At 47.4% G+C, this 24,140-nt stretch overlaps 1 protein-coding gene across 1 annotated transcript in view; it reads left to right on the top strand.

Moving 5' to 3' along the window:
- The first annotated feature begins 3,228 nt into the window (after nucleotides 1-3,228).
- The window catches only part of LOC144754754 (heparan-alpha-glucosaminide N-acetyltransferase-like), a 1,466,120-nt gene continuing 1,445,208 nt past the window's right edge, over nucleotides 3,229-24,140 (top strand). The window contains exon 1 of the mRNA XM_078642945.1: nucleotides 3,229-3,402. Within this exon, the coding sequence (XP_078499071.1) occupies nucleotides 3,330-3,402 (73 nt within the window). The 5' untranslated portion in view covers nucleotides 3,229-3,329. The remainder of the gene's footprint in view (nucleotides 3,403-24,140) is intronic.

The raw sequence follows: 24,140 nt of genomic DNA, 5'->3' as shown, positions 1-24,140 counted from the left end.
GTAAACCAATAAAAAGTATTTAAAAATGGCGGCCGAAACAAGTTTATGTATAGACGGCCATATTGCAATGCTTTTTATCAAGAAAAAGCGAGTGTGTCGTGTGTCTGCATCAGCGTCCATCTTGGATTTTTTTATCATTAAACTTTGTTATTGATTTACCTTTCCAAGATATTTGAAGCGAACGAGCATTGGCAAAACAAAAGCTCCTTGCACAAGTATTATTAGTGGAACCATTTGCTTTTGCAAAGGCTTGTTTTTAATTTTTGCCATGTACCACGGTTCATCAATACTAAAGCATCAGGACTATGGAAATTTGATTGCTGAGAATCATAAATGCTCAAGTTTGCACTCCATGGTACAGCTTATAAGAGGCCTGTGTTGAAGTCCTACCACAGAGTTTCCTACAAGTTCAGCCCTGCTCTCTGTGTGCCTTCCCGTCCACCTTCTTCTTCATGCCCCGCTGCTGCCCCCTACATTCAGACACCTACTATTGCTGCTGTGCAATTTTTAGTTTGAGCCTGTCTGTGGTTTCCGGTGCTCAGTACCGGAACTTTATTGTCAACACTGGTACTTATGACAGCCTGCCGCATGAGCACAATTACAGTTACTTAATAATTCAATATACATTAAAATTACTAATATCTACCACCCAAAGCTATAAGAATACATTCAGCAGCAGGTATTAATCATTTTTAATGTAAATCAAAATTCTGAATTGTCACATTTGTAGGAGTGGGATGGTTAGTTGTGTTGGTACCGTCAATGGCAATGCTGGCGGGGTCAATTTGTGGGGCCAGCTACAAGGACCTCCTTAGGATGGCCCTGGCACTTTTTTTTTAACAAAAATAAGCGCTGCTGCTGTGTATTTATTTGTAGGCGCTCCAGGACGGGCGGCGGAATGTCGGGCGACAGGGCTGATATACCAAGAAGGCATATACTGCTTTCTGCAGGCTTTGATCGCCTACTGTCGATTGGCATTCGGGTGGGGCAGTGGCATGGCTGCCAGGGGGGCAGTGGCATAGATACATCAGGGCGGCAGGACCCCCCACCCCACACTTAGCATGCATCCCGCAAATAACACACTAGACACCAGTGTTAGATTGGGAAGAAACTGCTGCAGGTTTATTTTATTACATACAACGTTATGTAATCATAGTGGGTTATCTTACGGGCAATCCAAGGGCAAGCCGCATTCTCGCCACCTGCCAGCCTGATGAGCCAGGCAGCACCGTGGCGAACCACCATGTGCTGCCCCTTATGGTAAACATAATACTCACGCCCCTTGCGGGGCGTACTAGGCAAACCCCCGGTTGCACAGGCCCACAACCGCCCGAAGGACGAATGGTGCGCCGACACGTGTTCCCGAAACCTCCCATGAGGCCCCAGGTCTTAGGCTCTGGCACCCTATGTGCCCGCTGAGGTCCAGCGCTGAACTTCTCTGCTTCCGGATTGCCCTGTAACTCCGCCTGCAACGAAAATTAAAACATTAAAACATTCAAACTGTCCTCCACAAACTGACACACAGGGTGAGCGGTCGGGAGGGAAAATGTGTGTCCCCACGAGGACACTACGGCGCGTCCGGTGCGGCAAAGAGGCAGAGAAAATGGAGAGGGGGGCTTAAGTACCCCTCGCCCTGCCTGCCGCACCGGACATGCCCACCCAGCTCCTCCTAACTCCCCTCGGGACTCCGCCTGCCCGGGGGAGGAGAGAGGCTAGAGTGGGGCGGGGGGGAAGCCCTCCGTATCTAGGGGGCCGCCCTCCTGATGGCCACTGCGTGGCCTCGGGCAGCCGCATAGATACATCAGGGCGACAGGACCCCACACTTAGCATACATCCCGCAAATAACACACTAGACACCAGTGTTAGATTGGGAAGAAACTGCTGCAGGTTTATTTTATTACATACAACGTTATGTAATCATAGTGGGTTATCTTACGGGCAATCCAAGGGCAGGCCGCATTCTCGCCACCTGCCCGCCTGATGAGCCAGGCAGCACCGTGGCGAACCACCATGCGCTGCCCCTTATGGTAAACATAATACTCATGCCCCTTGCGGGGCGTACTAGGCAAACCCCCGGTTGCACAGGCCCACAACCGCCCGAAGGACGAATGGGGCGCCGACACGTGTTCCCGGAACCTCCCATGAGGCCCCAAGTCTTAGGCTCTGGCACCCTATGTGCCCGCTGAGGTCCAGCGCTGAACTTCTCTGCTTCCGGATTGCCCTGTAACTCCGCCACAGCCCGGCCGGCGACAACCGTCGCCACCCGGGCCCCCCACTACTTAACTTCCTTCCTACCTGCAACGTTTGTCCTTATGTCTTGCATTAACTTTTTCTCAGTTAGCAGTGTCCCTAATAAGGGATACTAACTCGTTTTATATACTATTGTAGCTTAACCATGCTTACGCACAGCCATCCCAATAGCAACCAAGGTGCACAGCCTTAGACCAGTACTTGACCTTAAAGTCTGCCAGGGGGGCAGCTTGGGGCGTGGGTTCAGAGGCCCACTGCACCCCAATTATGGCTCTTTTGCTGCTGAACACTGGAATAGGGGCCCATTTTTCTTGGTTGCATTATGGCCAACCACCACCCTTGTGACGCCACTGAGGTGGGGCCAGCTTTCGGGCGGTGAATGGGTAATTTGTAGACAAGCATCCTTGAACAAGAGACGTCTGTGGCCTTCCAGTCCCTCCTCCTGTACTCGACAAGTTATCCCCTTTCTTGTCCCATAGATGGTTAGTAACTCCCTACATGCAAACATTTGGGTATAGCCAAGAGGACAAGGCTTTAGAAATAAGTGTATGTGGGGCTATATTTTTCACTGTTCACTTCCAGCGGAGGCAACTGTAAGAGGACGAAAGGTAAAACAACATATCTAGTTGGGAAATCTGGAGTCCCTAAATAGGGAGTATTGGCTCTTGGTCAGTGCTCCACTGCTCCCCTATTCATGAATCAGTGCTTTAAATGGGCCGGTACTAAGTACCGGCACTTTTTTGTTTTGAGAAGGAGGGTACCTGCGCTTCCCAACAGTGACGTAATGCTTTCTAATTGGAGACTATCGACTCTTCTCAGAAACAAGCAGACAAGCAGGTACTATGGTACTATGGTACAGGGTACCTGCACTTCTATTTATTCATTTCAAGCACTGTCGCTAATGAAAGTCGAGATCTGCTTCGAGAGAGCGCGCGGAGTCCCTGCCGCGCGCCTCGCCAGACTCCTCCGCCCTGCCCCGTCATTCACCTGAGCTGAGGCGCGCTGTCCTTCAAGACTGCAGGTTCCGGGTGGACCCTCCCAGCTCGTGCAAAGGTTGAGTGCTGATAACAGCCGCCAGCATGGAGGGGCGATGGACAGCAGCCTCCCTGCTCCTGGCTCTGGCCCTGGGATCTTTCCAAGCAGCTGACGCAGGTGAGCTGGAAGCGGGTCTTGTATTCTGCCCGGATAGCACCATGATCAAACCCCCACTGCCCCCACCTGCAGATTATCAGTGTTTGATTAACTTTTTGTTGATTCGCAAGTAAAACAAACATTAGAAGTGTCGGCATGTGGAGGGATAGAATTGATATTCCAGGGTTGTTTTTTAAAGCGCACACTGATACACCAATCGCCTCCAGGCGCTTGCCTGTGTTTAAAGTATGGATTTGTGTTTAAAGGCGCCGGCTTAAGAGCAATGGTCCGGAAGTCCTCTATTGTCGGGTGCTCTTCTCACACTGCCCACCAGTCCTTCATTTATGTTGAGCCAGGGTGCAAGCGGTGATAGTGGCTTTGTTTTGAATTGTCAGTGAGTTTATTTTTATGTATTTATTTAATGCGTTTTTTATATAGCGCGGACTTTACCCAAAGGTGTCAGAGCGCTTCACAATATAACCAAGTACGTTACATGAGGAGAAATGTTACATATTTACACGTTACAGATACTAATGAGATAGAAGGAAGAGTAAAATAAAACAATAGGTGGCAGTCACACAAAAAACAAAAACGCTTTAGGATGAGGATCGTACAGGCATAGATTACATAACTAGAACAATGTAAGAACTTCCTTGAGGGACATGAAAAGGGATGTTTTAATTCTGGAAGTGTCTTTGGAAGAGAATAGATTTGAGGTCAGTGTTAAAGGTCAGGGTAGAGGTGGTGGTACGGAGTATTGGAGGAAGCGAGTTCCAGATTCTATATTGCCTGAGAAGGATTGAGCCATCGTCTTTCCCTTTAGAAGGTGGGGGGGCTCAAGCAGTACATTTTCCGCATTACGAGAAGGTCAAGAGACACCAGAGATTTTAAGTTTATTCGCCAGGTATCGAGGGGAGGAAGTGTGCAAGGTTTTGTGGGTGATACAGGCAGCCTTGTAGATTGACCTTGTTTGATGGGAAGCCAGCGAAGAGAAGACAAACTGGGTGTGATGTGGTCACTTGGCCCCAAAGACAAAACAAGTCACTGAATGGAGAACGGATTTAAGAGGGGAAAGGTGAGATTTGAGGAGGCCAGCAAGAAGAGAATTTTAAAAGTCCAATCTAGAGAGAACCAGAGATTGGACCAAGGTTTTTAGGTCTTGTTCCGGAAAGAAAAGTCGAATCACCCAGAGAAGGCGCAGTTGGTAACTTGCATTCTTTGCAATGGAATTTATGTGGGAGAGTAGATTGAGCCTTTTGTCAAGTATGACACCAAGGGATTTATCTCTGTTGACAAAAATAGGTTTATTGTTGAGTAAATTCAGTTTATTCATCCAAGATTGAACAGGAGGAGGAGAGAAGGAGGTAGAGAGGAGGAGGAATTCAGTTTTGGAAGGATTCAGAATGAGTTGATAAGCTAACATCCTAGAGCTGGCTCGGTGCCGAAGTGCGCTGGAGAATGGAATGAGTAGCATGTTACTCCATTGGGAGAGTGCCAGGGTTGGACTGGGACAGAAAGTAAGCCCTGGTACCAAAATAAACATGGCCTTTATTAGTCTATCAATAGCTAAAAAAGCTGTCCTACATTTGCAAATCAGAGCAGTTTAAAACTTGTAAAGAGAGGTTGTATAAGTGGCTTGCAAGGTATCGAATCGCTAGGCATTTGTGCTTGATGCAGGCAATGTTTGTTGTAAAAGAAGGGGAAACAGCAGCAGAAACTGGCCCACCAGACAATACAACAGGCCCACATACTGACCTGTCAGTCCAGGCCTTCTGGCTCTGACAGGTTGCCCCATAGGCCAGTCTGACCATGGAATGGAGAGTGCTTGGTTGAAAGAGAGTTGATATGCTGTGTACCAACGTGGAAAGTGTTTTTGTGATGTAATTGATTGGCCACTATGGTAACTACCTCCTTCCAGGTCGTTACTGAAATTGTTTAAAGTCCTGGACTCCTGTGTGATAGCCTAGTGCAATCTGGGTCTTGTGGTCTGGTTTTATTTCCATTCAACTAAATAGACTAACACAGCTGAATCATTAATTGATAAATGTGAATTTCAGGACTAGAGGCAGCGTCCGCAATGACCTCGAGTGTGGTGGTCACACTATTGACCAGAGTTGTGCTCTTAGCCTGCATAAGGTTGCATCACCTAAGAGTTTAATGGAGAGAGGAGTGAGCGATACATAGGCTTTACATTAATTTATTGTTGCCTGATTGGAAATGGTGTGCATTTTGAGTGTGTCCTATGTGGAGAGTGTTTTCCTGTGATATGGGATGAGTAGTGAAATGAATTCCTGGTGTCACAGTAATGGTGCCAGTATAATCATGCGACTGCCATTAGGTAGCTGTATTTGAGTGTGTTGGAGCAAAGTAGTGCGCAAGCTGAGGGCAATCGTAAGAAAAAGGAGATATATAATAGTCAAAATATTAACTGCAAAAGGGAAAAAGGGAAGCTCATGGTAGCAGAGTGGCAAGGCAAACGGAGGTTATCAGTAAAACGAGTGCTATGCAGGTAAGAAAGGGGAGCTATTCAGAAGTGCAGAGGGTAGTTTGCGAATGTTGTTGCGACTTGCCCAAGATCACCCATTGTATGTGTTGTTGCTGGTATACAAATTCATGACTGTCACTGCCTTCATACCATGACTGTTACCGTGAATTTTCCTCAATAATCTTTCACATTAGAGCAGTTGTAGCCTTGTTCTGATAGAGACTTCTAACTACAGATTCCTTCCCATGTGAATTTCTCCAGGTGCCAGACTGGATCCTTAAAAGTTTTGACAGCAACTTGGTTGCATGCCAATAGGTAGCATTGTGTTGCTCTGTGTTGAGTCTCTCTGCTACATCAGCACCATCTACATGCACTGATGTCAGTTCTTCTCTTTCCGCACCTTCTGACACGGATCCCCAAGGATCCAAGGTGGCCCCCTTTCAGATCACTACAGGCGGGTTCACCCCTGACACCAACTGTGCCACCTGCACCAAAGCCCCCCCCTTCGCATCCAGCTCAATGCCGATGCTCCTTATGGTGCAGCAGTCCAGAGTTCCGATGTTGGAGGGAGAGTATCTTATCCTTTCAAACTCTGAGGTGAACCAGAGCAACCTCCACCTACGTCGAGTTGACCTCACCTCCTCGGTCATTCAGACCTCAAATCATTCCCTCAACGGCAACCTGAATTTGGAGAAGATGATGATGATTTCTATCATGGGTATGATGACGAAAACTTATTTCTGGATTTGCAGAATGCCTATGGCCTGGATATCTCTCCTTACACTGGGCTCCACTCCCTCTCCCAAATGTAACCACAGAAGGGCCTGCCTCCTTTGCCAATGTGATAAGGAGTGCAGCAAAAGTCTTAGAACTCACACTACCCACCACTGAACTACAGATTAACGTGTTGAAAGAAGTGATCCATCCTGGACAAACTAACTAGGAACTTCCATTTCCATTCAATGAAGCTGTTGCAGGCACACTTTTGGGCACCTAGGCAAAACCAGAGTCTTGCCCACCAGTTAGCAGGCAGATCACAAGGTGGCACAGGCCTGCTCGGAGGACCCTATTTTCCTCCACCAGGATCCATAATTGGAAAGCCTGGTGGAACAGGCCTCCACAAATGCCTGAACCCTAATGTGTTTCCGACCATCTCGCCAGACAGAGGCGAAAAGCATGAAGGCATTTGCCAAAATGTTGGTATTCATGTCTAGCCTTGCCTCAGGTCTGTAAATACCAGCTTTCTCCTTGGGCGATACACTCACATCTTTTAGGACATGGTAGAAGATATCTTGCCCATGGTCCTACGTGATGTAAGGCCTAACCTACTGCACATTTTACATGATGGACAAGATATGGCAAGATCCTCCATTAGATTGGGCCTTGAGGCGACCGATTGTCTGGGTAAATCAAACACAACACTTGGATCCGCTGCACCAGATTCTCCAGTGACGTACAGCAGACACTGATGGATATGCCAGTCAATAGGACCTGTCTATTTGGAAACCAGACAGATCTGGTCCTAGAGTGTTTCAAGGACAGCAAAGTAGGGAACACAAAGCACATGGCTCTTACAGATCGCATTGATGCTGACACAAAGAAATGTTTGCCATCATTAAAGATTTCACTGTGCCTCCTGCATCCTCCAGCAACATCGCCCCCTCATAAGAGATATGCAACAAGCTCTAAGAATTGTTCTGTAACTAAATCACCTCCATATACAGCAACCTTGACCCTCAACCAAACCCGTCACTGTCGCAACTCAATATCCCATCATGGCCGAAGAATGAACCCTGACTTTGTGGTCCACCATCACTACTGACATAATCTCGGCTACCATGAAGACAATTCATTCGGGGGCACCAAAAAATTTCTACCAATCAGCGAAGCACTAACACCATCTTCAACGCCTCCATTGACTCCGCCACATCCCCCATGGAAACATGCCACCTTTATGTCCCTGCTCAAGAACCTTCCGCTGACTGAACCATGCTTTCCAACTACAGAACCATCTCCCTCCTACTATACTCAGCAGAGGTCTTGGAGAACTAATCAACCAACACCTCACTGTCCACCTCCGCAACCACAGCTCCTCGATGCCCGGTAGTCTAGATTCAGACCCAATCACAGTACAGAAACAGCACTCATCACCGCCACAGATTACATCTGCATTATCCTTGCAGAGGAGGCACAGCAGCCCTCATTCTCCTGGACCTATTTGCATCATTTTATACTGTCTCACACCCCATCCTCATCAGATGCCTGCACGAGACTGAAATCCATTGACCCGCTCGGCGCTTAATCTGCTCTTTCTTAACACCTTACTGCTCAGAAGCCCACAAACTCAACTGCACAGTGCCTCAAGGTTCATTGCTCAGCCCCACCGTCTTCACTGAATACATGATCTCTCTGGCCAATATAATCCGTGCACCCAACACCAACATCCTCTCCTATTCAGACGATTCGCAACGCATACTCTTCTCCCTCTCGAACAAGACTAACAACACAAGAAACAAGTACACTGCCTGAATGACCAAAGTCACTAACTAAATGTAATCCAACTATCTCAAGCTCAAAACACACAAGATGAGAAGTAGTGATCTTCAGGAAGGATGCCCCACCATGGGACTCCAGCTGGTGGCCGGCCGAACTCAGACCCACACCCATCACTCATGCCAGGAACCTCTGAATAATAATTTACAGCAAACTGAATATGCCAGCACAAGTTAATGCCATCACTGCATCCTGCTTCTGCACCCTGAAAATACTGAGAACAATCTTCAAATGGCTCCCAAGCAACACTACGAAAACTGTCACTCACACCCTAGTCACCAGCAAGACTACAGACAGGCCCTCTATTCTAAGATCTCCAATCAACTCACTAGAAGACAACAAGACTACAAACAATCCAACTTGACAGCCTGATTGATCCTCAACCTTCTACACAGAACTCACACCATACATTGAGCTACTACACGGGCTAATAATACACAAATCTGCTCATTTCAAACTCCTCACACACACAATCATGGCACCACACAATTTAGACTCCACCTTCCTGAACAGTGGCATCTTCTTCCACCAACCACCCAGACACTTCCACTCCACAGAGCTTCTATTCCCAACCTCCCAAGCATACCCAGAACCAGAGCCGGCTAACAAGATTTCTCTTACATTGCTTCTAAAGCATGGAATTGACTCCCACAACACATCCGAACTTCCTCTTCTTTTATTAAATTCCGCAAGAAGCTGAAGTCATGGCTTTTCAATTAATCAACCTACCATATGCAGGGCTAAGCACACACATTAGCTCTGCATCAGGATATCCTCACTGGTGATAGTGTGCTTTAAAAATGAACATAATGTAACACAACAAGGTAATAGCACTCTTTCTTGGAGTCAGTCTGCCGGTGCACTAGTTTCTCCCAATAATTTTGCCCCTATTGAGGCTTCTGGAAGGATACCAAAAGGCCTCAACAACACCAGACCTCGCAGAAATTTTAAGGTAGCGCCTGGGGATCAGGCTGCCAGTGTCCAAGCCCCCAGAGACAATGATTGACCTAAACTCCAGCCATCCCTCCAGTGGCTATGGGAAAATTACACTCGGCAGGGCACCATAGCATGTTAGGAAGTCGCATCACTTTTCACTTCCCAGGTGGATGAGCATCACATCCGACAAATGCATGCTCCAGATTGTCGTAAACACAGTAACTCCCTACCCTTCCTGTCACATCGCTCGGATAAGGCCCCCACAGCACAACACCTCCTGAAGGACCACTTGTTCATACTCCAAGGGGACGTTCTGGCTTTCTTGACCAAGGCCCCCATGGAGAGGGTGCCGACATTGGAGATCAGGACTGGCTGTAATTCCTGTTATTTCCTGATGCCAAAAAAAAAGATGAAGGCCTTCGCCCCATCCTAGATCTTCGCCCTCTGAATTTTACCTTTGAAAGGACAAGTTCCAAATGCTCACCCTGACAATATTTCTGTCTGCCCCTGATCCAGGAGACTGGATGGTGATGTTAGCAATGCAGGTATCTACATTCCTGTAGTCCCATAGGAATTATATGCGGTTTCAAGCAGGCCAAGAGCACTTTCAGTTCTCGGTGCTCCTCATTGGCCTTACCAGTGCACCTCAGGTATTCACAAAGGTGATGGTCACAGTCATCGATCAGCAGAGATGTTTTAAAGACCTAACTCAATAACAATAAGGGGTATAGAAATGATGAGTGAAGTGGAGCACCAGATAACCTCATCTCAACCCACCTCTGAGAGCCGGGAGTGGCCTGGAGTTGAGCAGAGACCTCAGCCCTTCCTCTGGTCTCCTTTGCTTGGGACTGGTCTAACTTGCCACACTCTGGGCCGCAGGAACTCTTGCCTCGTGAGACGCCGCTGCACTGGTGGGAGCCGATGATTTCCCACAGGGCTGGCCACGTAGTCGGAGTGGGTGGCTGTAAGGGCAAAAACAATGGGCCCTACATCATATACTCCTGAACTGGGCTGGAAGAAGGGTGCATCTCATTCCTTTCCGGCGGGCTCACCATCACTGCAAACGCTCACCACTGCCCCATTTATGTACTTCAGAGAGCCAATGTGTGTTCCAGGCCTCCCGCAGGGCATCAGCAGAGAAATGTGCAACTTCAGACGGGCTAGGCCACCCAAGTGGTCTGCACACCAAAGGGACACAGACCGCTTCATTAAAGACCAAGGAAGGTGGTGGGTGCAGAGCGATAGCCCTATTAAGAGTGACTGCAGAAAGACAATACACTCTACGGCCTACCAGCGTTCCCCATGGCATAGCCAATAAAGCTCCCCTTTAGAGGGTGGGCCCCAGGGGATTTGCCTTACCCAGAATGCTGTATTTAACCCCAGCTCCCTAAACAAACTTCCTAGTCCCTACAAAGGCCCCCCATGATACATTGCTGTACCACGCAAATTCCTGCTGCTGCTGTCATACTGGGGTCCACCACTACTCAGGCAAGAACTTGCCATCTAAATTGTAGACACTGAGGAATATCCTAACCCCTTGGCCGCATATATCAGAAGCTACACCAATAGCCCGGCAGTGTGGCCTGTAGTGGTTCAACCCTGTGCTATCCTCCTGTGCTGCCTGTGCCCTTTGGGCATCGTGCACTCAGGATATATATCGAGCCTGAGGAGGAAAGGTGACAACCAGATCAAACAAAGCACTCGCTGTGCATACCTTCATCAGCGAAAGGCTTTGGTGAGTTGCGCTGATGTCACTACTGTCCGTTGTGAATGACCTGTGCTGTTCACTCGCCACACTGGGCAATCACAATCATAATTTGGCTTATTTCGCCACAAATTACAGTGCTTCTACATGACCAGTACATTGCTTCCCTGAATGAGTGTGGCCTGATTCCCCCACCTTGTTTTGCTCAAGATGTGCCAACAAGAGGCTTTGATACACTTTACAAAAGCTCGGCAACCAACCTCTGAAAGGCCCGCATGCTGTCTTATGAAACAGCAATACCCACGCTGCCCTCCATACGTGGCCTCCCAAAACCTCTCACACTGCTCCCCAGCCTGGGGTTCTGGTGGGCATGGGTCGCACTATGGGCATGAAGAGAGCCCCTCCACCAAGCAACAACAGCTCCCTATCAAGGTGTGCCCAGGCCAATGGATCACCAGATCGAACAGGGGTAGACTTTATCCCCCTAACAGCTCCCAGCAAAGGACCAGACAAGCTAGATATTATCCTGCAAGAAATCCGAGATTCCAGTGCTTCCATCAAACATCGGATAGGTGCACTAGCATCGGACCTGGGTTTGCTTCGTAACGACCAACAGGGTCAAAACAGCAGAAGCAGACCTCCAACCCTGATCCCACAACAGGCAGCTCACACAGTAGAAATAGAAGATCTGCATTCACAAATATGCCTACTACATGATAGGTCAGAGGATGCAGAGGACAGGGCGAATCACAATAACGTGCATATGATTGGGATGTCCGAAGAAACGGAGGGACCCAACGCAACACAGTTGACTGATGACTGGCTGAGAACTAAAGTGATGCCACAGGGACTCTCAGATTTGATTACTAAAGAGAAAGCACACAGAGTGTCCGCACGCCGCCCGGCCCGGGGCCTCCTCCGAGGCACATATTAGCATGCATCCTGAACTTTAGGGACCAAGACACTGTTTTGCAGAAGGCCAGATAGAATGTAAGTGATCGTTGTTTTTAGCAGCAAAAAGGTAACTCTGTACAGAGGGTTTAACCTACGCTTTAATGTTCCCAGCACGTCTCGGAGTAATACATGACTAACTAATGTTGTTCTTTGACACCCCTGAATCGGTCTGGGACTGGCTGGAGACCCAATATCTAAATGCCTGTTGCCCCACTTCTTCGGACGTCACACGCAGTACCTCACGGCATCCCCGCCGCCCGCATGGGAACTCTTGACGACCCTTGTTCCAGGTGGTCTCATCTCCTCAACAAGCACTGGATGTAAGAAAGTGCTGCATTAGCCGTAGTGATTTCCTCCTGGCAGCAACAATCTCTCCAAGCCCAGTCCAGCTCCTTCAGCGATTCCAACATGAGTATGGCATTGTTTACCACAGTGACACCACAAACTTCAGACACTCTGACTTAACTTTTCCATCATCATCATTTATGTATGATATAGGGCTCAGTATCCCTTTTTTAGAGAGTCCAGCAGACAATCATGAACTCCCAGACTGTCTGGAACACCCATATTGTTTGTATGCTCGTTGCCTTTACAAATTACAACAATGTCTTGATATGATATTTATTTATTTTGAAAGTTATATATTCTTACTTCCGTAAGTTCCTTTCCTGAGGCGCCCCAGGGGGCAATTGCTTTCACGTCTTCTCTTCTCACTACAGTGGGCAGAGGCTCCAGAATGCCTTTAGATCTGCTAGTCCACTGCCATTGCAGTTTCTATAGTTTGTTTAGTTATGATAAGTTTGTTACCCTGGTTGAATAAATGCTCCTCGCTGGACCTTATTTTGAAGTTTACGTGTTTGAGGGGAGGTTTTTCCCCATTTTTTTTCTTCTGTCACAAAAAGTATTTTTTATTTATGGAGGTATAGGAGATTCGAGGGTGGGCTACATGTTCCAGGCTTAATATTTGCATTACCCATGCTGACAACAAAAAATTCTTATAATATATTGGCATGGAATGTCAGGGGAATGGGCATGGCTAACAAACAACACCGAATACATGCTCAACGTTGGCACTGCAGGGCCCACATAGCTTACCTGCAGGAAACGCAGTTCTCTTCTGCTTGAACTCCATCAAAAGTGGAGAGGACAGCTGTTTGCCACAGCTTTCTCAGCTTGTGCATGGGTCGCGGCCATATGGGTATGGACTGGAACGCTGTTTGAGCGGATAGATACTAATATAGACTTACGCTGCCACTAGGTGTTTGTACAAGGGAATCTAGATGGGAGACCACTGGTACTGGGAAGTGTATATGCCCCAAACACAGAACAGGATCTTTTCCAATCACCCCTCTCCTATGTACTGACAGAATGGTCCCATTTACCTTGGTTGGTTGGCAGAGATTATAATGCAGTCCTCGATACCCATCTTGATCGGTCTCACCAACCTCTCCCCAGTGACGCTTAGTTCAGACAAGCCAGGGCGTTACAAGGCTGGGGGGTATGAAGGTCACTACTTGATGTCTGGAGGGAACTAAATTTTGGAATGAGGAAATACTCATTCTATTCTGCCTCCCACAAACTATACTCCGGGCTAGATCGTTTTTTAGGCCCCTCACACTTTATTGTGAAAATCTTACACTCCACTCCACTCATACCTAGGCAAAACTTAGTTTAACCATAAGCCACTCGGGCTTCCCATGTCCTGGGGCTGATCTCCTACCACAGGACCCACTTGGCAATTCCAACCGCGCCACTTGGAAGACTAGTCTTTAAAGATACCCTAGCCACACACTATGTGGAACTCCTTGACCGCCTACGGATATTATACTATAACGCTTACACACAGAAAATACACACAGAAGGCGACAGATCTGGAGTCCTACTGGCCTGTATTATTTGCCCACACCAGTCCCCAACTCCCATTCTACCAATAGGAACGCCCGATGGCACACTGTGCTGGTCGCAGGAGAACATTTATATGGCACTTGGGGAATATTACTCACATGTATATGGCTCCCTCGAGCCCCTGTGCCCAGCTGCTGTGCCTTCCTAGACAATCTGCATCTACCACAAGTGCTGATGTCTAGCCGTGCAGAACTGGGAGCCCCACTGACACAGGAGGAAATCCGTAGTGTGATAACCGTGCTCCCTTGCAATAAGCTTGCCCATCGGGTTTTACTACACCTTCTCTACCAGCCTGCTCCCACACCTGAAAACATTGTACAAAACATCATTGAGGACCGGTTTCTTCTGCTCACTGCTTGCCAGGCACTAGCTATGTCCCTACTCAAATCCGGCTGCAACCTGAACGATATGTCCTCAAATAGGCTGTTGTCACTACTCTCAACCAAGTATAAAATATTAAGTAAGGTTCTGGCAAAAAGGTTGCTACCCTTATTGCTGGACTTAATCCATACAGATCAGAATGGATCTATACCATGCTGTAGCACCTCATTGAACATTAGATGATTATACCAGGTGATGGAGGTAGCCAAGGTAGCACACCAGTGGCGGCTACTACCGAACGGGGGTTTTGGGGTGGAGCTTGGAGGATGAGGAGGTGAGGAATGACAAAAACAAATAAAAACGCACCTACCTGGCTGCAGCCGGCCGCCGCTTCCCATCCATCCTCTTCTTCTTCCTGTCTCAAGTCCCAGAAGCACACAGGCTCCCAGACTCCCCTAAGCCAGTCACCATGGCAGCAGTGTGGTGATTGGTCTGAGTGCCCTAGTTCGGCGCTCAGACAGGTAGTGGGAGGCTCTGTATGTTCTCCACCCTGGCTGTACAATACAGCCTGGTGGACAACATGCTAAGTGTGCATGACTGTTTGGCGGCAAAGGCGGCCGGCCAAATCGTCATGCGTACTTAGAGAGTGCCACCACTCCTCCCCCTGCAGTGCTCTAGCTAGCCCAGTCCCGCCCCGCATGAAACAAATTGAGCCACTGAAGTTGAAAAATAAAATGATAATAACGTTGCGTTATCATTTTATTTTGCCTTTTTAAACTGCTAGGAGAGCAGTGTGGTGGCACTCCTCCACCTTAGCGTAGGAACCGCCACTGCAGAACACCCTGCTTCTGTAAGCCTTTCCCTTCACCTCCAGCAGGCATTTCACACCCTAGGCCGGCACTACATGTTTGCAACTCTGACTAAATTTGGCCTCCCCGGGCTTATATCAGGTGGATGAAACTCTTATTCACCAACCCCATTGCCTGGGTGCTGACAGTCTGTCACATATCATCCATTTGATCCAATTTTGTGCGGCACAAGGCAGGGATGCCCCCCCATTCCAACACCTCTTTGTGCTGGCAATAGAACTGCTAGTGCAGAGCATTGGACAGAGGGCTGGCAACTGGTGTATGCCACAAGGACAGAAACTACATGCAGTCTCCTTATACGCAGATTACCTCATAATATACATACATGACCTTAGCATGAATTTGACACTACTTGCCAGTCTGCTCAACCAGTTTGCGGGCCACTCTGGACTACAAGTCAACTACAATAAATCTTAAGCATTCTCCAATCAGGGCCACATGCTGGAAGATGATATACCGTTAGGAACAAACACTGTCCCAACAGCCCCACATACCTTGGAATACAAATCTATATATCCACCCCATACCTGTTCGAAGGCAATTTGAACATAGCACTCACCTCCCTCCACTCTCAGATCCAGTTCTGGATAACTTTACCTCTCAGATCCAGTTCTGGATAACTTTACCTCTGTCCATGGCAGGACGACTGGCACTCTCTAAGATGAATGAATGAGGATTTCTAGAGAGCACAGCTACCTCGGCGGGGGTGTCCCGGGGCTAGCGGAAAGGTCACATGTGGGTCGGGTGGGCCAGCAGTCACTGCCTGAAGAGCCAGGTCTTTAAAGTTCTCCGGAATTATGATTCAAGCAGACATAGATGGAGTGGGAGGGTGTTCCATAGTTTAGAAGACTGCACCATGAAGGATCTACTGCCCAGTTGCACCTTGCGGTACCGTGGGACTTTCAAGAGTCACAGATTGTTGGATCTCAAAGCTCGATTTGGGTGGTACAGCTGTCGCCTTTTTTGGTGGTACTTGGGTTTCAAGCTTCTGGTGGCCCTAAATACAAGGATCAGTGATTTAAAGTCAATCCTCCTACTTGTAGGAAGTCAATGAAGTTGCTGCAAGTATGGAGAGAGGTGGTGGCGCCTGGATACGCGCCTCATTAGCCTTGCCGTAGAGTTTTGAATACATTGGAGCATGCAGAGTAAGTATGCAAGTAGCCCTAATTATAGGCTATTTGCATGGTCCAATTGAGACGTCACTAATGCATTGACTACTGTCTTCCGATGTTCCTCCGGCAGAAAGCGTAAGAATTTCCTAATTGCCCTCATCTTCCAAAAACAAGTGAACAAAATATGCCGTATCTGGGCGGAGAAGGAGAGCTTCTTGTCCAACCTGATTCCCAGATCCCTGGCAGACTCTGAGAGGGGTGGGGGTGGTTTCAGTTCTGACGGCCACCACAGACTGGGTGTAGGAGGGGATGCTTGGCTCAAAAACAGGACTTTAATTTTCTCTGCTTTTAATTTCAGGCAATTCTTATGCATCCAAACTGAGATGTATTTTAGGCATGCCTTGAAATTGTGAAACTCCTCCGCTGAGTGTTCTTTAAAGGAGAACACCAATTGTGTGTCGTTCGCATAAGACACGACTTTCACGCCCCAGAATTTAATCAGAGTAGCCAATGGGGTGAGGTAGATGTTGACGAGCAACTAGCTGAGTGCCGAAAACCTGTGGCAACTCACACCTCAGAGATTTCAGTGTTGAGAGAAAAGCACGAAGGAACACCTGTTGGGAGCGCTTCTCCCAAAAAAAAATCAGAGCCAGCATAGTGCCGTACCACACACTCCAGCCTGATGGAGTCTACTGAGCAAGATTGAGTGTGAAACCGTATCGAATGCTGCTGATAAATCCAACAGCACCAGCATCCATGGACTCTCGTAAAGATTCAGAGACTTCTAGTAGCACTGTGTGGGTGCTGTGGCCAGCTCTGAAGCCCGATTGGGACGCATGGAGGAGGCCGTTGCTTTCTATGTAAGTTGCCCGTTGCGCTATGCACCATCTTCTTCACAATTTTAGTGGGGGCAGGTAGCAATGAAATAGGTCTGCAGTTGCTAAGAACTTCAGGATCTGCCGCTGATTTCTTAAGAAGCCAGAGTAAAAAGGCATGCTTCCAAACCACAGGCCTGTCTTCAGGGAGGTGTTCCAGATATGGTTAAGTATCAGATTTAGGAAACAGTCGAAAGAAGAAAGAGGGTCTCAGGGAATATTTAAAGACCTACCATAGATATATTCCCCAATCTTATACTGTACACAAACCACGGTATCCACCGGTCTCACTCATAAAAACGTGTGTTGCAGCCTACAAGGGACCTAGAGAAACCGCAACCTGTCCACCACTTTACAAGCCAGGGGAAATAACTTAAAAAGGACGGATTCCCATCACTCACCATTGGTGTCATGCTTCATCATCTGAGACTCCTCCTAGTGACACACGTGTGTCACTAGGGCTGCAGCCCTTTCAGAGTATCGGATTTAGCCAGTGTGCCAGTGATGCTCCCCCATATTTTATACGTTTTCATTAACCTACCAGTGGTGGTTCCAATAACTTATTTTTGGCAACTCAATACTCTACTCACAAATCTGATTCGGGGCACTGGCAGACGCAGAGAGGGCCTGGAAAAATTACAGCTCCCACCAGATGATGGCTTAATGGATGCCCCAGACATTTGAGCCTACTGTTACGCAGGCCAACTGTAATGACTAACATATTGGTTAAACTATACCCCAAGTAAACTGTGACTCTGTACACTGCACAAATTGCTGCTGAAAGGTCTGCTACGCCCTTCCGGTCTTCTATTACTTTTATATAACACACTCATGTACTGGAGACATGCACTGAAATATACAATATTACCCCGACATTATGCACCCAACATACCCCTGAGGGGGATACCAACCCAGTTAGGCCCGCTCACATCTCTTAGTTTACGACTCTGGTAGGAGGTAGGCATACATATAGTGGTGGATCTGTTTGCAGATGGTGACCATATGCAGGTCTTTAAGTGAGTTGAAAAAACTGGGGGGGGTCTCTCAAAGGGGCGTGGCCAATGTAAGAAGTCGCTTAAAACACGTAAGCGAAACATCCTTGCTTAGCATAGCATGCTGCCCCACTGGTATTTTGCTGCTTCTATTGTTGCATCCAGATATATAATACAGCAAGTTACATTACACCTACAGCAAGCCATAACTATTCGCTTTGCCAATGGTTGTTGGTTGTATAAGCAACAACTATGATTTCGTTGACTATAATATGACAATCCTTCAGTTCTGAAATGATGAGACTGTGAAAGAACTTTAACGAGTCTCTTGAAGTTACCCCCAAGGCAGTAAAGGGTGGTGCTGCTGCAAAGAAGATTTTTTTTCACCCGGAGGGTGGGGGCAAAAATGGAAAGCCCAATAGGGACCGTTCTCGACATCTGCTTTATAGAACTGCCGGTGCTGAGCACCGGCAGGACCCGGCCCACTTAAAGGATTGACTTTTCCTCACAAGGAATTTACCCAGACCCACAGGCTGCCGAGTTCCCTCTTTTTAATACATGCTAATATTTCTCTTTACGTCCGCAAACACTGGGCACTGATGGGGTTGGGGCCTGAGACAAACTCCCTCATTCAGGCAGTGCATGAAATGGGAACCAACAGCGTTTGGTCAAGAGGCTGTACAAAAACCTGCAAATGCATCTGCATATCTCACTAACACCCCTCAGGACCCGGCGGGATGAGGATCTTGGCCGTGCCCTGCGTGACCAGGAATGGTTTACCTACTCGAATATCCCAACAGGATATCCTGTAACTCCCTATTTAAATGTATTAAATTCTCCTTGCTTTACAGAGCTTCAATCAATCAAATAAAACTTTATTCAGCCACGTTCTGGCCATAAAAGTACATTTACACAAGAGAAGACCCATACAGATAAAAGTTAAGAGCTACTGTACATGGGCCGTTATAAAAAGGCAGTTCAAAGTTCGTCAAAAAGATCTACAACATTTCTTGATTCAGCCCACTAAAACCTAGGTCATTACTATAGGCAATCCATATGTTTCCTTTCTTGTATTGCCCCCAATAGAAAAATCGCAACCCCATAGCATACCAATGGGGACGAGAGCATTTGCATATAAATCTAGGCAGGTCTTACTTGTGCAAATTGGCAATTTTTTAAAAGAGGACAAATGTGTTTAGAGCTTATTTTACACCACAGAAACTGCTTAAGATATTTTCCATAGTCTCCCCTGATTGCTCCAGATGCCACACCAGCCCAGCAGATTTCCTTTATATGCTATGGTCATGACCCTCCCTGAAGTCCTACTGGGCCGATATCCATCTGGACCTGGAAGAAGCCATCACTGGAACACAGTAGAGCACTGTCTGCAGGGTCTATATCCGCGTCCTAAGAATTCCAAAACTCTCTTACCTTATAGACCTAACCCTTATACTGGCCAAGTGACAAATAAGTAGGTGCTAGAATTTCCCCGGGTTCCCATCGGTGGATAGCTCGTGGAACGAAGTTACACACTGGGTATCCGCTGAGAGCCTCGCTTTGTTCAGGTTGGAATATCATGTGCTTCTGAAGAGACCCATCACCCTGACACGGGATACCCTTCAGGAATTGTTCGAATCCCAGAACACTGAATAACAGGGACCAGATGGCATAGACCAGGACCCCCCTTGATGTAAACTCCAAACACCCCCCTGACACTCTGTTGCATTGACTCTCCAAGAGGCTGGGCAAGCTTCCGACACTCATGGGGACAGAGGTCCACAGCTAGCTTGGAAAATACATGATTGGCTCACCACCCTTCCTCCTACAGTCTCCGTCTACCCCCGCATTCCATAAGACAGAGGGTTAGCTAGGTTAGGGTGGGGGTTAAAGTATTGTTAAATGTCAACAAAGCATCAGTAAAATTTACCTTAAATGTAGATTCTATTGTCCTGCTATATACACTTATCATGTACACTTTTATGATCATCTCTGGCTGTATTTTATTATTATCTCAAATTCAATTAAGTTTATTTAATACAAAAATGTACACTTTGATTGATATAGTCTTTCTGATGATGGTGTATCACACCATAGAAAGCTGAAATATTTTAGATAGTATTGTTACTGAAGCCCATTGCCACGCAAAAGCTGTTCTAGGCGGTGCAGAGGTTTCCTGCCATTCTTTAACCAGCAGATTTTTGTTTTGCGGCAAATGCATGTTGGGGCAGGAAAGTCACCCACCTGGTATATGGTCGTGTTCTCCAAGTGCAGGGCTATGTGTGGATCCAGTATCCCGACTTTATTTTATTTGGTCATTCGGCATGCAAAGGCCCTTTCTCAGATATGATTCTTTGTGATGATTTGAACAGGCTGAGGTTGTGCAAGTTGTCTGATTTTTAGGACAAAGCCTACCAGACAGTGAAGCTGTCTGATGGCTAAAGAAACATTGGGGACATTGAGAAAGCTGACCTAGGAATGCATTCCACCCGGGGCTTTGTGGTTTGTAACTCACATTTTCTTGCTTTCTATTTGCTGGCTTTATTTGATTTAAGCTGTCCAGCTTGAGTTAGACCTTTCTGTTGTCCAAACCAGGTTTACTGTATTCTACCACAAACTTGCTTTCTGTAAACAGGCTTTTAAATTTCGTTATTCTCTTGTCACATTTGTCAAATCAAACCACAGAGATCAAACGTTCAGCTCTCTCTCCCGAGGTTGCTTGGTGTTTATTTTTCATTCTCTGACTTCGAAGTGAGAGAATTTATGTGACAATCTTGCTGAGTTCCATGTAAGAGGAGAGGGTGTAGGTTGTTTTTTTCTAGTACAAAAAAAGACCGCTGCTGCTGTTTCAGAATATAGCAGAATTAGTACAAATGAGGCAAAATGTTTTGTAATTCTGAAGTGTGGTGGAAACAAATATTTGAGTATGTTGATTTTAATCAAAACACATCAATACGCTAGGTGAGGACTTTTGCACACATTATCCTTTGTGTGAAGTAAAACTGTATTTCGGTGCAAATGTAATGGTCATTTCAATTGAAAATGTGTTGGCTGTAATGGCAGTGCGCTACCACACCTTGCATACTCCACTGCATGCCATGCCATTCCATTTTATGCCACTCCACTCAACTCTACGACATGCCACTCCACTCTACAACCCTCCACTCACTCCATGACACAACATTCCACTCCACTCTATGCCCCTCCGCTCCACACCCACTCTACCCCATTCCACTCCAATCTATCCCACTCCGATCTAACCAACCCCAATCTAACCTTACCCAACTCCACTTCAAAATACCTTACTCCAATCTACCCCATCAAATCTGCCCCACTCCAATCTACCCCAAACTATTCCACTCCAATTTACTCCACTCAAATATACTCCACCCAAACCCAATCTACCCCACTCCAATCTACCCCACCCCAGTTCGCTACAATCAACCCCAATCTGCTCTATACCAATCTACCACACTTTGCTTGACCCAGTCTACCCCACTCCAACCTAATCTACCCCATCTCAATTTACTCACCCCACCCCTGTCTACCCCACCCCACTCCAATCTACCCCACTCTAACCCAATATACCCACTCCACCCTAATCTACCCCACTCCTCTCCACTCTACCCCATTCAGCTTTTCTCTAATCTATCTCAATCCAATCCATTATTGACTCCACTCTAATTAATCCAGCTCCACTCAACCCAAATCTACCCCATTCTACCCCATTCTACCCCCACTCTTCTCCAATCCCTCACTCTACTCCAGTCTCAACTCCACTCCAATCAATCTAACTCCGCTCCAATCTACCATCAATCAACTCCACTACAATCCAATCTACCCCACTCCATTACAATGCATGCCACTCTACTCTACTCCACTCCACTCAGTCTAACCTAGTCCACGCCACCCTGCTCCAATCTACCTTACTCCACCCCAATCAATCACACTCCACTCAAACCTACCCCACTTTCCACTAATCTACACCAGTCTCTTCTAATCTACCCCAGTCTACCCCACTCCATCCCAATTTACCCCACCCCAATGTACCCCATCCCAATCTACCTACCCCTTCCTGTCTACCCCACCCCAATATACCCTAATTCGATTTATCCCACTCTAATGCAATCTACCCAACTTGAATCCACCCAATCCACCCCACTCCCCTCCACCCCAATCTACCCCACTCCAATTTACCCATTCAACTCTTCTCCAATCTCTCAATCCACTCCAATCTCGACTTCACTCCAATCTATCCAACTCCACCCCAATTCACCCCACTGCACTCTTCCCCAATCTTCCCCCACTCTTCCCCCACTCTTCCCCAAACTATTTCACTCCACTCCGGTTTCGACTCCACTCCAATCTGTCCAACTCCACTCAAATCTACCACCAATCAACTCCACTACGACCCAATCTACCTCACTCCGCTCTACCCCACTCCACTCTACTCTACCGTACTCCACTCTACCCCAGTCTACCCCACTCCACCCTAATCTACCCCATCTCAATTTACTCACCCACCCGTCTTCCCCACCCCACTCCAATCTGCCCCACTCTAACCCAATCTACCCACTCCACCCTAATCTACCCCACCCCACTCCTCTCCACTCTACCCCATTCAGCTCTTCTCCAATCTATCTCAATCCAAACTTGACTCCACTCTAATCTATCCAGATCCACTCAACCCAATTCTACCCCATTCTACCACATTCTACCCCATTCTACCCCCAGTCTTCCCCAATCTCTCACTCTACTCCAGTCTCAACTCCACTCCAATCTATCTAACTCCGCTCCAATCTACCATCAATCTACTCCACTACAATCCAATCTACCCCACTCCATTACAATGCATGCCACTCTACTCTACTCCACTCCACTCAGTCTAACCTAGTCCACGCCACCCTGCTCCAATCTACCTTACTCCACCCCAATCAATCACACTCCACTCAAATCTACCCCACTTTCCACTAATCTACACCAGTCTCTTCTAATCTACCCCAGTCTACCCCACTCCATCCCAATTTACCCCACCCCAATTTACCCCATCCCAATCTACCTACCCATTCCTGTCTACTCCACCCCACTCCAATATACCCTAATTCGATTTATCCCACTCTAATGCAATCTACCCAACTTGAATCCACCCCACTCCCCTCCACCCCAATCTACCCCACTCCAATTTACCCATTCAACTCTTCTCCAATCTCTCAATCCACTCCAATCTCGACTTCACTCCAATCTATTCAACTCCACCCCAATTCACCGCACTGCACTCTTCCCCAATCTTCCCCCACTCTTCCCCAAACTATTTCACTCCACTCCGGTTTCGACTCCACTCCAATCTGTCCAACTCCACTCAAATCTACCACCAATCCACTCCACTACGACCCAATCTACCTCACTCCACTCTACCCCACTCCACTCTACTCTACCCTACTCTACCCTACTCCACTCTACCCCAGTCTACCCCACTCCACCCTAATCTACCCCATCTCAATTTACTCACCCACCCCTGTCTACCCCACCCCACTCCAATCTACCCCACTCTAACCCAATCTACCCACTCCACCCTAATCTACCCCACCCCACTCCTCTCCACTCTACCCCATTCAGCTCTTCTCCTATCTATCTCAATCCAAACTTGACTCCACTCTAATCTATCCAGATCCACTCAACCCAATCTACCCCATTCTACCACATTCTACCCCATTCTACCCCCACTCTTCCCCAATCTCTCACTCTACTCCAGTCTCAACTCCACTACAATCCAATCTATCCCACTCCATTGCAATGTATGCCACTCTACTCTACTCCACTCCACTCAGTCTAACCTAGTCAACGCCACCCCACTCCAATCTACCTTACTCCACCCCAATCAACCACACTCCACTCAAATCTACCCCACTCTCCACTAATCTACACCAGTATCTTCTAGTCTACCCCACTTCTTCCCAATTTACCCCACACCAATTTACCCCATCCCAATCTACCTACCCATTCCTGTCTACCCCACCCCACTCCAATATACCCTAATTCGATTTACCCCATTCTA

This window comes from Lissotriton helveticus, chromosome 5_1, assembly GCF_964261635.1.
Source record: "Lissotriton helveticus chromosome 5_1, aLisHel1.1, whole genome shotgun sequence".
Lineage (NCBI taxonomy): Eukaryota > Metazoa > Chordata > Amphibia > Caudata > Salamandridae > Lissotriton > Lissotriton helveticus.
The sequence above is the reverse complement of the archived record's forward strand: the minus strand, read 5'-3'. Positions and strand labels throughout refer to the sequence as shown.